Source organism: Dendrobates tinctorius, unplaced genomic scaffold (genome assembly GCF_039654945.1).
Source record: "Dendrobates tinctorius isolate UK_male_01 unplaced genomic scaffold, ASM3965494v1 ptg000041l, whole genome shotgun sequence".
In the NCBI taxonomy this organism is placed as follows: domain Eukaryota; kingdom Metazoa; phylum Chordata; class Amphibia; order Anura; family Dendrobatidae; genus Dendrobates; species Dendrobates tinctorius.
This window is the reverse complement of record NW_027361709.1, coordinates 7,384,149-7,403,012: the sequence shown is the minus strand read 5'-3', so window position 1 is coordinate 7,403,012 and position 18,864 is coordinate 7,384,149. Positions and strand designations below refer to the sequence as shown.

General features: G+C 43.7%; 1 protein-coding gene across 1 annotated transcript in view; it reads right to left on the bottom strand.

Moving 5' to 3' along the window:
• The window catches only part of CELSR3 (cadherin EGF LAG seven-pass G-type receptor 3), a 113,891-nt gene that overhangs the window by 44,773 nt on the left and 50,254 nt on the right, over positions 1 to 18,864 (bottom strand). Inside the window, exon 3 of the mRNA XM_073575083.1 lies at positions 11,478 to 11,700. Coding sequence (XP_073431184.1) covers positions 11,478 to 11,700 — 223 coding nt within the window. The remainder of the gene's footprint in view (positions 1 to 11,477; positions 11,701 to 18,864) is intronic.

Sequence of the window (18,864 nt, the reverse complement as noted above, 5' to 3'; positions counted from 1 at the left end):
TTAATGGCCTTTGCTTAAGAGGGTCAAGTGGTTCAAGAGCGTCATTAACACATAAATATCTATGAGGACAAATGACAATGTAGAATAAGACCTTGAATATCACAATGAGACTGATGATACCCCGTATACCTGCCAAACACATGACAGGAGGGATCAGTGCAGACCGTGGCGGCTCTTGTGGTCGGGTCCAAGAGCTGGCATCATGAAAGACCTAATGGTTATAAGTTGGGAAAAAAATCACATTCTATCATGGCACGAAAATGTAGTCTCAGTCCTGTCGATTGGTTTGATCCATGTTAATGGGAGAGAATGGAGCAGCTGTCATAAGTTCCATTTCTGTGATTACCAGAAGGACTAAAGGAAGTATCATGATATCCCCTTCCCCGGGCAAGAGAAACAGATGCAGTGTAATTCATCCCAATCATGGAGCTGGTATGAGAGGGGTAAAGGTCTATGCAGAACGTCTCTCACTCTGGAGGACCGGCCACTTTACATGACACGGACAGCTCATTCATTTCAGTGGACAACGTGTAATCTTTCAACTCCCCAGCGGTGGCGCTGCAGGGAAATTGAACACTTGGTACCAGTTTCTTCCGCTGATTAGAGCTGATCGGAGTCCTTATGATCAGCCTTTTATCCAAAGTAAGCAACGTTTTTGGGAGGGGTATTCCCATCTATGATGACCAGTGGGGGTCCGACTTCTGGGATATTCCTCTTCTACGTTTTTTTGCATAGCAGCACCCCCGGCTGCTCAACTGTGAAACTGCAACTGGCCTCATTCAGTAAAGTGGTGCAGCACTAGCTCGGCTTTGTAGCCCTGTTATTCTAAGGATCGGTTGGTGTCCCAAGGGTGGGAGCCCACCAGTCACAATTCATCATCTTATAAGACTTGACACACTATGGGGCTACTACGGGGCCCAAGAGAAGATCAGGGCCAGCCTTGGTTAGTCCCTTTCCCCTTTGCTGTTGTTTGAGTAGAGTGGTCATTGCTTTATTGCACGGCGCTCCTGTAATTTATCCCGTTACATTATACCGGCCTCAGGATGCCCCCGGGAGAGATGTTATTAAATGTGACCTCTTTAGGGCAGGAGATTAAATTTGCAGACTGAAAAGCTCATATAAAATATCCTCCTAGATAATCAAATCTAATAAAATGTGACAAAAGTAATAAAAGACAGAACAGACTAATTAGCGCATCTATGGACTGGAGCAGCTGGAATATCCAGCATTTACGTGCCATAGGAAGCAATCAGCGACGGCTCTGCAGAACTCCGGGGCACTGCCAGGCTGGGGTGCAGAGGGAGCGCAAAATCTGGTGCCATGACTCATACCTCTTATTTTCCCGTAAGCTTCTCTTGGCATAAGTACAACTCTGGCAAAAGTTAAGAGACCACTGCACAGTTTTATAAAAATCAGCTTTTCTCCATGTCTGACAGCCATTCCATTCCAGTGTCAGCTGAATTCCAACCAGAGTACATAGTGGATAGTCACAAGCCATCAAACAAAGAAGAACTGCTTACATTATTGTACCAGGAGTGGCATAAGGTCACCCAAAAGCAGCATGAGAGACTGGTGGAAAGCAGCCAAGACGCAGGAAAGCTGGGATTAACAATCATGGTTTTCCACAAAATATTGATTTCTGAACTCTTCCTGAGTTAAAACATTCGTATTGTTGTTTCTAAAGGATTATGAACTTGTTTTCTTAGCATTATTTGAGGTCTGCAAACACTGCATTTTTTTGTTATTTTGACCATTTCTCATTTTCTGAAAATAAATACAAAATTGAATGCTTGGAAATTCGGAGACATGTCAGAAGTTTATAGAATAAAAGAGCAATTTATGTTTTACTCAAAAATATACAAAATCAGACAAACTGAATATGTTGCAGTGGTCTCTTAATTTTTGCCAGAGCTGTATGTGGAAAACTGAGATTGTGGGGATGGTCAAGGTGAAATCTGGTGAATTTTTGTGCACTATAGCCGTCATTATGGGGATACTGTGGCTGGTCCTCATACTGAAGTACTACAGCCGTCATTATGGAGGTACTGTGGCTGATCCTCATACTGAAGTACTATAGCCGTGATTATAGGGGTACTGTGGGCTGATCCTCATACTGAAGTACTATAGCCATCATATCATTATGGGGGATACCCTGGTCGATACTGATACTCAAGCACTATAGCCGTTATTATGGGGATACTGTGGCTGGTCCTCATATTGAAGTGCTATAGCCGTCATTATGGGGATACTGTGGCTGGTCCTCATACTGAAGTGCTATAGCTGTCATTATGGGGATACTGTGGCTGGTCCTCATACTGAAGCACTATAGCCGTCATTATGGGGATACTGTGGCTGGTCCTCATATTGAAGTGCTATAGCCGTCATTATGGGGGTACTGTGGCTGGCCCTCATACTGAAGTACTATAGCCGTCATTATGGGGGTACTGTGGCTGGTTCTCATAATGAAGCACTATAGCCGTTATTATGGGGATACTGTGGCTGGTCCTCATACTGAAGTACTATAGCCGTTATTATGGGGTTACTGTGGCTGGTCCTCATACTGAAGCACTATAGCCGTTATTATGGGGTACTGTGGCTGGTCCTCATACTGAAGTACTATAGCCGTTATTATGGGGTTACTGTGGCTGGTCCTCATACTGAAGCACTATAGCCGTTATTATGGGGTACTGTGGCTGGTCCTCATACTGAAGTACTATAGCCGTTATTATGGGGTTACTGTGGCTGGTCCTCATACTGAAGTGCTGTAGCCGTCATTATGAGGATACTGTGGCTGGTCCTCATACTGAAGTACCACAGCCGTCATTATGGAGGTACTGTGGCTGATCCTCATACTGAAGTACTATAGCCGTGATTATAGGGGTACTGTGGGCTGATCCTTATACTGAAGTACTATAGCCATCATATCATTATGGGGGATACCCTGGTTGATACTGATACTCAAGCACTATAGCCGTTATTATGGGGATACTGTGGCTGGTCCTCATATTGAAGTGCTATAGCCGTCATTATGGGGATACTGTGGCTGGTCCTCATACTGAAGTGCTATAGCTGTCATTATGGGGATACTGTGGCTGGTCCTCATACTGAAGCACTATAGCCGTCATTATGGGGATACTGTGGCTGGTCCTCATATTGAAGTGCTATAGCCGTCATTATGGGAATACTGTGGCTGGTCCTCAAACTGAAGCACTATAGCCGTTATTATGGGGATACTGTGGCTGGTCCTCATACTGAAGTGCTATAGCCGTCATTATGGGGGTACTGTGGCTGGTCCTCATAATGAAGCACTATAGCCGTTATTATGTGGATACTGTGGCTGGTCCTCATACTGAAGCACTATAGCCGTCATTATGGGGATACTGTGGCTGGTCCTCATACTGAAGCACTATAGCTGTTATTATGGGGATACTGTAGCTGGTCCTCATACTGAAGCACTATAGCTGTCATTATGGGGGTACTGTGGCTGGTCATCATACTGAAGCACTATAGCTGTCAGTATGGGGATACTGTGGCTGGTCCTCATACTGAAGAACTATAGCCGTTATTATGGGGACACTGTGGCTGGTCCTCATACTGAAGAGCTATAGCCGTCATTATGGGGGTACTGTGGCTGGTCCTCATACTGAAGTGCTATAGCCGTCATTATGGGGATACTGTGGCTGATCCTCATACTGAAGTGCTGTAGCCGTCATTATTGGGATACTGTGGCTGATCCTCATTCTGAAGCACTATAGCCGTCATTATGGGGATACTGTGGCTGGTCCTCATACTGAAGTACTATAGCCGTCATTATGGGGGTATTGTGGCTGGTCCTCATACTGAAGCACTATAGCCGTTATTATGGGGATACTGTGGCTGGTCCTCATACTGAAGTACTATAGCCGTTATTATGGGGTTACTGTGGCTGGTCCTCATACTGAAGTACTATAGCCGTTATTATGGGGTTACTGTGGCTGGTCCTCATACTGAAGTACTATAGCCGTCATTATGGGGGTACTGTGGCTGGTCCTCATACTGAAGCACTATAGCCGTTATTATGGGGTACTGTGGCTGGTCCTCATACTGAGGTACTATAGCCGTTATTATGGGGATACTGTGGCTGGTCCTCATACTGAAGTGCTGTAGCCGTCATTATGGGGATACTGTGGCTGATCCTCAAACTGAAGCACTATAGCTGTTATTATGGGGATACTGTAGCTGGTCCTCATACTGAAGCACTATAGCCATTATTATGGGGTACTGTGGCTGGTCCTCATACTGAAGTACTATAGCCGTTATTATGGGGATACTGTGGCTGGTCCTCATACTGAAGTGCTGTAGCCGTCATTATGGGGATACTGTGGCTGATCCTCATTCTGAAGCAATATAGCCGTCATTATGGGGATACTGTGGCTGGTCCTCATACTGAAGTACTATAGCCGTCATTATGGGGGTACTGTGGCTGGTCCTCATACTGAAGTGCTATAGCCGTTATTATGGGGGTACTGTGGCTGGTCCTCATACTGAAGCACTATAGCCATCATTATGGGGATACTGTAGCTGGTCCTCATACTGAAGCACTATAGCTGTCATTATGGGGGTACTGTGGCTGGTCCTCATACTGAAGCACTATAGCCGTCATTATGGGGATACTGTGGCTGGTCCTCATACTGAAGCACTATAGCTGTTATTATGGGGATACTGTAGCTGCTCCTCATACTGAAGCACTATAGCTGTCATTATGGGGGTACTGTGGTTGGTCATCATACTGAAGCACTATAGCTGTCAGTATGGGGATACTGTGGCTGGTCCTCATCCTGAAGAACTATAGCCATCATTATGGGGATACTGTGGCTGGTCCTCATACTGAAGAGATGTAGCCGTCATTATGGGGGTACTGTGGCTGGTCCTCATACTGAAGTGCTATAGCCGTCATTATGGGGATACTGTGGCTGATCCTCATACTGAAGTGCTGTAGCCGTCATTATGGGGATACTGTGGCTGGTCCTCATACTGAAGCACTATAGCTGTCATTATGGGGATACTGTGGCTGGTCCTCATACTGAAGCACTATAGCTGTCATTATGGGGATACTGTGGCTGGTCCTCATACTGAAGCACTATAGCCGTCATTATGGGGATACTGTGGCTGGTCCTCATACTGAAGAACTATAGCTGTCATTATGGGGATACTGTGGCTGGTCCTCATACTGAAGCACTATAGCTGTCATTATGGGGATACTGTGGCTGGTCCTCATACTGAAGAGCTATAGCCGTCATTTTGGGGGTACTGTGGCTGGTCCTCATACTGAAGCACTATAGCTGTCATTATGGGGATACTGTGGCTGGTCCTCATACTGAAGCGCTATAGCCGTCATTATGGGGATACTGTAGCTGGTCCTCATACTGAAGTACTATAGCTGTCATTATGGGGGTACTGTGGCTGGTCCTCATACTGAAGCACTATAGCTGTCATTATGGGGATACTGTGGCTGGTCCTCATACTGAAGCGCTATAGCCGTCATTATGGGGATACTGTGGCTGGTCCTCATACTGAAGTACTATAGCTGTCATTATGGGGCTACTGTGGCTAGTCCTCATACTGAAGCACTATAGCCGTCATTATGGGGATACTGTGGCTGGTCCTCATACTGAAGCACTATAGCCGTTATTATGGGGATATTGTGGCTGGTCCTCATACTGAAGTACTATAGCCGTTATTATGGGGATACTGTGGCTGGTCCTCATACTGAAGCACTATAGCCGTTATTATGGGGTTACTGTGGCTGGTCCTCATACTGAAGCACTATAGCTGCCATTATGGGGATACTGTGGCTGGTCCTCATACTGAAGCACTATAGCCGTTATTATGGGGATATTGTGGCTGGTCCTCATACTGAAGTACTATAGCCGTTATTATGGGGATACTGTGGCTGGTCCTCATACTGAAGTACTATAGCTGTCATTATGGGGGTACTGTGGCTAGTCCTCATACTGAAGCACTATAGCTGTCATTATGGGGATACTGTGGCTGGTCCTCATACTGAAGCACTATAGCCGTTATTATGGGGATATTGTGGCTGGTCCTCATACTGAAGTACTATAGCCGTTATTATGGGGATACTGTGGCTGGTCCTCATACTGAAGCACTATAGCCGTTATTATGGGGATACTGTGGCTGGTCCTCATACTGAAGCACTATAGCTGCCATTATGGGGATACTGTGGCTGGTCCTCATACTGAAGCACTATAGCCGTTATTATGGGGATATTGTGGCTGGTCCTCATACTGAAGTACTATAGCCGTTATTATGGGGATACTGTGGCTGGTCCTCATACTGAAGTACTATAGCTGTCATTATGGGGGTACTGTGGCTAGTCCTCATACTGAAGCACTATAGCTGTCATTATGGGGATACTGTGGCTGGTCCTCATACTGAAGCACTATAGCCGTTATTATGGGGATATTGTGGCTGGTCCTCATACTGAAGTACTATAGCCGTTATTATGGGGATACTGTGGCTGGTCCTCATACTGAAGCACTATAGCCGTTATTATGGGGATACTGTGGCTGGTCCTCATACTGAAGCACTATAGCTGTTATTATGGGGATACTGTAGCTGGTCCTCATACTGAAGCACTATAGCTGTCATTATGGGGGTACTGTGCTTGGTCATCATACTGAAGCACTATAGCTGTCAGTATGGGGATACTGTGGCTGGTCCTCATCCTGAAGAACTATAGCCGTCATTATGGGGATACTGTGGCTGGTCCTCATACTGAAGAGATGTAGCCGTCATTATGGGGGTACTGTGGCTGGTCCTCATACTGAAGTGCTATAGCCGTCATTATGGGGATACTGTGGCTGATCCTCATACTGAAGTGCTGTAGCCGTCATTATGGGGATACTGTGGCTGGTCCTCATACTGAAGCACTATAGCTGTCATTATGGGGATACTGTGGCTGGTCCTCATACTGAAGCACTATAGCTGTCATTATGGGGATACTGTGGCTGGTCCTCATACTGAAGCACTATAGCCGTCATTATGGGGATACTGTGGCTGGTCCTCATACTGAAGCACTATAGCCGTTATTATGGGGATACTGTGGCTGGTCCTCATACTGAAGCACTATAGCCGTTATTATGGGGATACTGTGGCTGGTCCTCATACTGAAGCACTATAGCCGTTATTATGGGGATACTGTGGCTGGTCCTCATACTGAAGTACTATAGCCGTTATTATGGGGATATTGTGGCTGGTCCTCATACTGAAGTACTATAGCTGTCATTATGGGGATACTGTGGCTGGTCCTCATACTGAAGCACTATAGCTGTCATTATGGGGATACTGTGGCTGGTCCTCATACTGAAGCACTATAGCCGTTATTATGGGGATACTGTGGCTGGTCCTCATACTGAAGTACTATAGCCGTTATTATGGGGATATTGTGGCTGGTCCTCATACTGAAGTACTATAGCCGTTATTATGGGGATACTGTGGCTGGTCCTCATACTGAAGCACTATAGCTGTCATTATGGGGATACTGTGGCTGGTCCTCATACTGAAGCACTATAGCCGTTATTATGGGGATACTGTGGCTGGTCCTCATACTGAAGTACTATAGCCGTTATTATGGGGATATTGTGGCTGGTCCTCATACTGAAGTACTATAGCCGTTATTATGGGGATACTGTGGCTGGTCCTCATACTGAAGCACTATAGCCGTTATTATGGGGATATTGTGGCTGGTCCTCATACTGAAGTACTATAGCCATTATTATGGGGATACTGTGGCTGGTCCTCATACTGAAGCACTATAGCCGTTACTATGGGGATACTGTGGCTGGTCCTCATACTGAAGCACTATAGCTGCCATTATGGGGATACTGTGGCTGGTCCTCATACTGAAGCACTATAGCTGCCATTATGGGGATACTGTGGCTGGTCCTCATACTGAAGCACTATAGCTGCCATTATGGGGATACTGTGGCTGGTCCTCATACTGAAGCACTATAGCTGCCATTATGGGGATACTGTGGCTGGTCCTCATACTGAAGCACTATAGCTGCCATTATGGGGATACTGTGGCTGGTCCTCATACTGAAGCACTATAGCTGCCATTATGGGGATACTGTGGCTGGTCCTCATACTGAAGCACTATAGCTGTCATTATGGGGATACTGTAGCTGGTCCTCACACTGAAGTGCTGTAGCTGTAATTATTGGAGTACTGTGACTGCCATTATGGGACACTGTGATTAGTACTATATTGGCTTTGTAACGATCATAAGCCTGGAACTGCTATTTCCCATTTCCTCACACTGGGAGATAAGCCAGGAGTTTTCTATTGAATATATGGTAAGACTTTATAATTTCCTAAGATAAATATTATGTAAGACATCTCGTCAGGTCGTCGGCTCTGGAGAGATCGGGGCTGAGCGCTGATCAATATCCTGACTAATAAATGAATCACTGTAACAACATCAGGAGGGATCAATCCTCAGTGTAATAGCCGCTGACTGATCACCACAATCAAAATGATTCACTAACAATAACCGGCAGGGCGAGGACATGAATATTTCAGCAGGATGGAGTTAAATAAAAAGATGTTAATCCACTAAACTACCACAACCATCATCCTCAGAATACAAGGAATTACATGTAACACTGCTGAAGAATTACAAAGTGTCAGGACAGATGGATAGATAGATAGATAGATAGATAGATAGATAGATAGATAGATAGATAGATAGTCATATCTATCTCTGAACAGCACTGTGAAAAATAGATGGGACTCCTCTGACTCAAGGTCTCGGATGAGGTCACCCTCCAAACATATAGCAACGCAATGATCTGATTGGTAGGAGGACGGCATCTAATGACATCATCATCATCAATCAATTCTAATATAATAAGAAAGTGCTGGGCCTTGATGGAAAGCAGCCGTCAGGAACATCTGGGGTGGAGCAGAAGTAGGGAATGAGGGACACGGGACAGTAAAAATACAAGAAAGAGAATGAGAGTTAATAATTGTGTCCTCCTGTTTAAAAAAATTCCAATCTCTATCTTACTATCTTGGAAGATAGATAGATAGATAGATAGATAGATAGATAGATAGATAGATAGATAGATAGATAGATAAGATAGATAGATAGATAGAATTGCAAAAAAAAAAAAAATTTAACAAGAACAATGTAAACAGCTGAACACAACTAACAGGACAAGTGATTTCTCAAAATCCAGCACAAAATGGCACGGACACCTGCAGTCTCAGAATTATTCACCCCCTTCATGACAAGCGTCTTTAGTACTTAGCAGAGCCCTGCTGGCTGTTATAACCTGCTGCAAACATGATGCATAGCCAGACATCAGCTTCTGGCAGCGTTTATGAGGAATCATTGTTTTTATTACATACCACTTATTAGATTAGTTGTGTTGAGGTACATAAATTGTTCGTTTTGTTGGTTTATTACAATCAGAAAGTCTGCAATTTTTCATTCAATCAGGTAGGAAGGAAGGAGATAGCTGGAAATCAAAGAATCCAGCCGCTTAGATGTGCAAACATTGAATATATGACCCTTAAACTGCATTACTGCTATATAGAATATACAGTCATAGCCAAAAGTTTTGAGAATGACACAAATATTAATTTTTACAAAGTCTACTGCTTCATTTTTTCTAATGGCAATTTGCATATACTCCAGAATGTTATAAAGAGTGATCAGCTTAACAGCAATTACTTGCAAAGTCAATATTTGCCTAGAAAATGAACTTTATCCCCCAAAACACATTTCAACATCATTGCAGCCCTGCCTTAAAAGGACCAGCTAACATCGTTTCAGTGATTGCTCCATTAACACAGGTGTGGGTGTTGATGAGGACAGGGCTGGAGATCAATCTGTCATGATTAAGTAAGGACGACACCACTGGACACTTTAAAAGGAGGCTGGTGCTTGGCATCATTGTTTCTCTTCTGTTAACCATGGTTATCTCTAAAGAAACACATGCAGTCATCATTGCACTGCACAAAAATGGCCTAACAGGGAAGAGTATCGCAGCTAGAAAGATTGCACCTCAGTCAACAATCTATCGCATCATCAAGAACTTCAAGGAGAGAGGTTCCCTTGTTGCCAAAAAGGCTTCAGGGCGCCCAAGAAAGACCAGCAAGCGCCAGGACCGTCTCTTAAAAGTGTTTCAGCTGCGGGATCGGGCTACCAGCAGTGCAGAGCTTGCTCAGGAATGGCAGCAGGCAGGTGTGAGTGCATCTGCACGCACTGTGAGGCGGAGACTCTTGGAGCAAGGCCTGGTCTCAAGGAGGGCAGCAAAGAAGCCACTTCTCTCCAGGAAAAACATCATGGACAGACTGATATTCTGCAAGAGGTACATGGAGTGGACTGCTGAGGACTGGGGTAAAGTCATTTTCTCTGATGAATCCCCTTTTCGATTGTTTGGGACATCTGGAAAACGGCTTATTCGGAGAAGACCAGGTGAGCGCTACCACCAGTCTTGTCTCATGCCAACTGTCAAGCATCCTGAAACCATTCATGTGTGGGGTTGCTTCTCAACCAAGGGAATGGGCTCTCTCTCAGTCTTGCCTAAAAACACAGCCATGAATAAAGAATGGTACCAGAATGTCCTCCAAGAGCAACTTCTCCCAACCGTCCAAGAGCAGTTTGGTGATCAACAATGCTTTTTTCAACATGATGGAGCACCTTGCCATAAAGCAAAGGTGATAACTAAATGGCTCAGGGAACAAAACATAGAGATTTTGGGACCATGGCCTGGAAACTCCCCAGATCTTAATCCCATTGAGAACTTGTGGTCAATCATCAAGAGACGGGTGGACAAACAAAAACCTTCAAATTCAGACAAAATAAAAGCATTGATTTTGCAAGAATGGACTGCTATCAGTCAGGATTTGATCCAGAAGTTGATTAAGAGCATGCCAGGAGAATTGCTGAGGTCCTGAAGAAGAAGGGTCAACACTGCAAATATTGACTTGCTGCATTAACTCATTCTAACTGTCAATATAACCTTTTGCTACTCATAATATGATTGCAATTATATTTCTGTATGTGATAAAAACATCTGACAAACACACATAAAAACCAGAGGCCAGCAGATCATGTGAAAATATAATATTTGTGTCATTCTCAAAACTTTTGGCCATGACTGTACTATTAAAATAAATGAACTCAGCACACAAATTGGCCAATTCATGAGAGCCCACCGGCCACAACAAGGCAACCTTTCTCTGGTGGGACAGTGGCTGTTGCATTCTTTGATGTGTATATAGCATAGTCACAGCAGCTTGCACCTGTTCACATTTGCTCACTGTCAGTAGGTGCTGATCAGTCTTAATTTTTCTAGATAGACAGATATTAGCTGTTTATTTTACTCTAACTGGACTATAAATATGGCAACACTTTTTCACCGCAGGCAGACACAGACGACAGACAGACGGACGGGGGCACTTACGACAGTGACAGGCTCATGTGGAATCTCTGCCGCAGTCCTCGGAACATGACAAACGATTTAGGAGGGAAGGAGCGCGTTGACAGTTCGCAGAATGGCTTCTCAAAGCCTCCAGATGGACACTGGCATGTGAAGCCTCCTTCTGCCAAGTTAGTGCATGTCCCCCCATTTCTGCAGACTCCAGGCACGCAGCGTCCTGAGCTGCTGTCCACATCACAGTTGTCACCTGTAAGAAAAGAGAGTGAGAGAAGGTTTGTACCCGATCCTTAGACCTGGATCACACTTCCGTTTTTTTAAATCCGTCCAAATCCGTCGTTTTCCGTTAAAAAACGGATCTGCCATGTTTTTGGCGGATCCGTTTTTTTCCCCCCATAGACTTGCATTAGCGGCTATCGCGGATCCGTCAAAAAAACGGATCCAAACGGATCCGTAAGCATCTGTTAACGGAAACGGATCCATTTGGCGGACACAAAAAACGGATGTGTGAAACAGGGCTTACCGCTGCACTTAACAGATCTTTCAAAAGAGGTGAATACTCTATTATTTGGGGAGTGTTTGTACCCTTATGTGCTGCCATCTAGTGGCTAAAAGATCAAGTGCTCCTATATAATCAACCTGTTCATGACAGGCAGAGTCTTTCCTGGGCACTACGGACTTGCCTGGCACAGGGGCATCACATATAATGAGACCCTTGGCGAATCAATTGTGTATCGGCAGCTATCAGTGTAGTGGAAAGGGGCCTGCTCCCTGACAATCCTAGATAGATCCTCATTTGAGCCACATTGTCTATGTTGGGCACGTGGTTGGCATCTGAGCCTTGCCAGCCTGCTTTTCACATCCCAAATAAGTGTAAGAACTTCAATATGGCCATGCAGGACTCCTTAGATTTGATTCATCTGCCTCTGCAGAAAAAAAAAGCGTAATTAATTATTTTCTAAAAAGTTTCACTGATAGCATAAAGTGTGGCAGTGCCCGGCAGGACAGAGCTGGCACTTGTTTACGCCTCAGGTGGAAGTGATTGATACAATCTCTACAGGCCACAGATAGAAGATTTCCTCCCTGATTCAGATCACGCTGACATCACTGTCAGTGCAGAGCCTCGCAGGAGGCAATTTCTTGGGCATACGGTGGGATCTCCAGCTCCTGGCAAAAGACTCAAGCCTGTGAAGCTTTGCCATTAACCCCAAAGTGGCTGGAGACACGTAGACAGTGCATGCACAGTGGAGCCTTGCCCAGTCTACACGGTGAGAAGAGTGTTAATGTGTCCTTTGAGGGTAGCATAGAAGGAAAAATACAGAGTCTTTGATGCCAGTGACAGATGGTATAGATAGGAAGCCCCTTGCCTTCAAGGAGACCTTGGTTTCCTGCTCACACTTTAAGGATGAGGAGAACAAAGAAAGTTAAAAGCTACAGAATATTTCTATTTGATATGATACTTCTTTCATAAAGTTGATACAGATGTAACTTTCTCACTAAAATAACAGATGCACTATGTGGAAACCATCAGCAAGGAGGTCAAGCGTTGCTGATGATAATGACACATCCAATTTTGACTTGACTTCTGCACCATGAAGGGATTCACTGCTCCTATGTACCGTATGTAAAGTTCAAGCACTGTACAATAAAAGCTTCAGCAGCTTTCTAGTACACTTTGGGGGGCATGTATCAGGACTTTTGCGCCAGTGTTCTGCATTTTAGTGCAAAAAAAAAAAATGACTGTTTGCAATTTTACACGCATTTTTCAAAAGTTATAATGTGGCTTTGATTGAGGATGTTTTAGCCAGATTTATGAACTTTAAAAAGTCCCCTAATATTAACTTCCCCCTTTGTATTTAACTACCTCTGGACCACCCATGGACCAGAAATGTCTGGACGGTCCACAGCTACACAAGTTCTTCCTCCAGTCCCTTTAATAATGTGATTGGCGCTGCTATACAGCCAAAAGGCTGAATTTCCACTGTAACTGGGGCTAATATGCCTGCCTCAGTTACAGGGAAAATCAGATGAAAAAAATAAATAAATAAAAATGTTGAAAATACCCCTCAAAGGCCTTATATGAACTGCAGCCAATACAAATTGCTGTTAATAGCTCCACATGCAGAAAAAAAAAAAAACTTCTCTGATATATAAAGGTAATTGCTACAGAAAAGGGAACACATTTTAAAATGTATTTTAGTGGTGCTTTGTGATCATAACAAAAAAAGTGAAATACAAATAGGTATTTCCATTATTTCAAGCCAATATCACTCTATATCGATAGATATAAAAAATAAAAAAGAGTATGAAAATAACATGTATAACAAAAATAGATGCTAAAAGTATTAGAATATCCAAACGAGAAAACATCTACAGCTCTTTAAACCTCATTTAGGAAAAAACAAACAATGATGTGTTGGGTCAGGAACAATGGTCTGGTCTTGAACTTGTTAAATTCCTCACCATTTTCAAGATCTTTGCTTGCAGTCAGTGGATAACACAATTTTATTCACTGGACATGGATAAACCCCTTACAGATGCAGAGGTGGATAATGTAATTGCATCTAGTCTAGACAATCCTTGCAAGCTAAAAGCACTCATTGTCTCATCTGTCTAGTTTGCTACAATGTATCTGTGTGTATAATGTATCATCCTCGTCTTTAGGTTGTTTCATTTAAAGAGGACCTGTCACTTGCTCAAAAAAATGTAGTAAAATAGCTTGTAAAAAAATCCCTGAGCTCCCCTGATACTGACGTTATTTAACGTTCTACATTGCTCTATTGCACAGATATTTACATTTGTTGCCTTTGAAGAGCAGTATGTGAAATCTCTGGTCGTAGTGCAACTGGTTGTTTATTCTGAGTCTTCTCGGGAGTTGTGTGATTTCATCCCTTCTTCCCAAACTCTGCCAATCACCACTAGGCAGCTGGTCTGGCAGTCCCAGGCCCTGCCAATCACAACTCGGCAACTGGTCTAGCAGTCCCAGGCCCTGCACATCACAACTCGGCAACTGGTCTAGCAGTCCCAGGCCCTGCCAATCACAACTCGGCAACTGGTCTAGCAGTCCCAGGCCCTGCACATCACAACTCGGCAGCTGGTCTAGCTGTCCCAGGCCCTGCACATCACAACTCGGCAGCTGGTCTAGCTGTCCCAGGCCCTGCACATCACAACTCGGCAGCTGGTCTAGCAGTCCCAGGCCCTGCACATCACAACTCGGCAGCTGGTCTAGCAGTCACAGGCCCTGCACATCACAACTCGGCAGCTGGTCTAGCAGTCCCAGGCCTTGCCAATCACAGCTTTGAAGAAAAAGAAAACACCCAGTTGGACTACATAGCAGACCTATTAGTGATCCATCTCCTTAAAGGGCTTGTGCATGATTAGAGACGTATGCACGTATTTCTTTCAGAAACCCCTAACAATGAGTTGTGTCTGTTTTTCCAACTCCGCAAAATAGACATGAGTTGCAATACTATGCAAAAACATGGTCAGAAGTAACACTGTCTCTGAAAGAAAGTGGACATGTCTTTCTAATCCTAGAAAACCCCTTTAAATATCTGTATGATCTTCCTGTATAGTCCGACATGTATTTGTTCGAATCATTTATATGAACTATACAATTAATGAATGAATGATTGGGCAATCATAATCTTAGGTATATGGCCAGCTAAAGACATTGCTCACAAATACATCTCCTCTGAGACTGAAGCTTTATCCATTCTCCATGCTTTACACTGCAGCTATCACTATTCAGATTGAATGCTATCTACAGAATAGGCTCTTCAGGAAATCAGGGCTTGAAGAGATTCATACCCAGATGGCTTTCTTTCAGGATTTACGGTAATTTGCTTCCCTATTCCTGGATATGGCAGGGTGGCACACTGGCACCACTCCCAACTTGTGCCATCAAGAGCAATTGATACGGTAGAATTTGATATCCTGATTTTTGCCCCTCTATCACAGTCCTTTGATCACACATAGGACAACTGCATTGTGGAAGTTTAGGGAGTTACTACAAAAGCAATTCCGTTATTTCCCTAATATGTCACATCGCTGCTGTTACTGACATTTTTGGTTCACATTTCTGCCATCAGGTTCATTACATTAGGAAATACCATCATTTGCAACTAAAAACACCCATGGAGGCCGGTTCTAGGGCAAGAAGCCAGGACCCTAGAACATACCAGCGCCTGACAAAAGCAATTGCAAATTTTAGCAGGAAATAAGCAATTGGCCTTTTACTAACCCACGGAGATAATGCTTCCTCTACATGTGCGCCATTCACTGGAATTCATTTCCACCGTGTTCCCTTTTGCCTTGCAGACTCATAAACTTGCACAATGTAATTTAGAATATAGGATTAAGTGTGACGCGTTTTGTCACAATAAGCTGATTATTCTTTTTCAGGTAACAAATAAGCCACTAATGGCAGCCATTGCCGTTCCCATAGAGGATGTCATTTGACTTTCCACCCACCCTGAGTGGCATATGAAACCGAGTTGGTAAGCATAATTTCTTCCTAGTTTCCCTCTCCAATACATATATATGCCTGGGTTAGTGTCATATTCACGCAAGGATTTCTTTTATGAACCAGGTAGATCAGGATGAAAAGAACTAAAAGTGAATGGGATGGTTATATGAGAACTAGCTCTACAGTTTACCCTCTCTATCACTGTCACATCATGACATCAAGGGGGTGTAATAATTGTAAGAGGCGCCAAGGATGCCAGAATATGAGTGCTAGCCGGTGACGTTCACACTGTCCGGGCCCAGCCGCCATGGATGGAGTACCGAAATGGATGCCAGGCCAGGGCAACGCAAATCTTTTTTGCTCATCTCTACTCTTAACACATGATTAAACTTCTGTCAATGCAGAGACATTGGTCGCAATGATATTGATAATGGGTCAAGAATCTTGGTGTTTCTAGAAAACTACTATATCTGTTCCATTAGTCAAAATTAGATGAGCATGATAACAAAATCATATATACCAGTGATCAGTCATAGCTTCACTAAGAAAGTGTCTTACTGCTTGCTGCAAATGAACAACTAATTTTCTTCGGATCATACAAGCTCGTCTGCGCCTTCATTTAAGAGATGAAATTTTCCAGACTCATAAATTTCTGCACAGTTTGTTAAATATTATAAAGGCAGCTGGAACAATGAGGACAATCAGTCTGTTTAGAGGATATGCAAATTAGCAATTTCCTTTTCTACATGTTTGTTTAATAAAGTCTGAAAGCTGAAAACAAGCATTGTTCCCCTGCCCAGATATGACTAGAATACTTCCCCTGATGCATAATATAACCACTATAATACTGCCTCTATACACAGTTGTGGCCAAAAGTATTGACACCCCTGCAATTCTTCTGTCAGATAATACTCAGTTTCTTCCTGAAAATGATTGCAAACACAAATTTGTTATGAATGAGTCACCGAGGAGGAAAAACAAAAACAAGCTAAGCCACAGAAAACCAGAGAGGTTGGTAACTAAGCGGATTGCAGACCCCTAATCCTATCCACACAACTAGTAGTAGCCGTGGAGCGTACCGACGATGATTCTAGACGCCTCGTCACAGCCGGAGAACTAAATAAGCCTAAAGCAAGAAAAGGGGAAATCTAAACTGCCCCAAAGCAGACCCCAAAGCAATAGACAGCCCCCAAACATATATTGTTATATTGTCGGTGAGACAAGATGAAAACACAAACACAGATAGAAAAATAGGCTGCGCAAACGATGGGGCTCACACTAAATAGAAAGGAAAGGAAAGAAAAGATGCTGTCTGCAATCATGCACAAAACCCTGCCTAAAAATGTCCAACACTTTCTGATAACAAAAACCCTGAAGTCGCTAGACTTCAATTCCCTATATCAGCACTCTGGTATATTCTGAAGACAGAGCAAAAAGAGACCAATCTGATCAGGGACAAAAAGCAAACTGCATAAACAGAGACATAAGAATGGAAATTCAGCACAGCCCCAGCAGGGGCTGGCTGACCACAAAAACTGAGTAAACCAGACCAAATCTCATTTGAAAAAATAGCAGAGCACACTTAGCTTGAGAAGACAGGAACAGAACTGGAAACCAGAACCTCAGGGCAGGAAAAAATCACCAGCACAAAATTAGGGAGTCAGCTGTCTTAAATCCAGTCAGAGACTACTGATGTCCACTCACAGTCCTCTTCCTCAGGTGGCAGGTCTCTGCCATTTAGATCAGCTTCATTACCTACTGTCACCACTAGAGGGAGCCCGGATGGAGAACTCACGACTCCTCCATCAACACAGCCAGCTCCACCACCCTCACCAGAAGCCAGAGGTAAACCAGAAAATGAGTTCACAACACAAATTCTTTGGTATTATTATCTTCATTTAGTTTGTCTTAAATGAAAAAACACAAAAAGAATTGTCCTAAAGCCAAATTGAATATAATTCCACACCAAACATAAAAAAGAGGGTGGACAAAAGTATTGGCACTGTTCGAAAAATCATGTGATGCTTCTCTAATTTGTGTAATTAACAGCACCTGTAACTTACTTGTGGCACCTAACAGGTGTTGGCAATGACTAAATCACACTTGCAGCCAGTTGACATGGATTAAAGTTGACTCAACCTCTGTCCTGTGTCCTTGTGTGTACCACATTGAGCATGGAGAAAAGAAAGAAGACCAAAGAACTGTCTGAGGACTTGAGAAACCAAATTGTGAGGAAGCATGAGCAATCTCAAGGCTACAAGTCCATCTCCAAAGACCTGAATGTTCCTGTAGGCAAAAGAGAGGAACAGCATCCAAATCCGGGTGAAAAAATCTTCAATCTTTATTCTGCCATCATTAGATACGAATGTTGGATAAAGAACCTCGACTAACATCCAAACAAGTTCAAGCTGCCCTGCAGTCAGAGGGTTCAACAGTGTCAACCCGTACTATCCGTCGGCATCTGAATGAAAAGGGACTGTATGGTAGGAGACCCAGGAAGACCTCACTTCTTACCCCGAGACATAAAAAAGCCAGGCTGGAGTTTGCCAAAACTTACCTGAAAAAGCCTAAAACGTTTTGGAAGAATGTTCTCTGGTCAGATGAGACAAAAGTAGAGCTTTTTGGGTAAAGGCATCAACATAGAATTTACAGGAGAAAAAAAGAGGCATTCAAAGAAAAGAACACGGTCCCTACAGTCAAACATGGCGGAGGTTCCCTGATGTTTTGGGGTTGCTTTGCTGCCTCTGGCACTGGACTGCTTGACCGTGTGCATGGCTTTATGAAGTCTGAAGACTACCAACAAATTTTTCAGCATAATGTAGGGCCCAGTGTCAGAAAGCTGGGTCTCCCTTAGAGGTCATGGGTCTTCCAGCTGGACAATGACCCAAAACGCACTTCAAAAAGCACTAGAAAATGGTTTGATAGAAAGCACTGGAGACTTCTAAG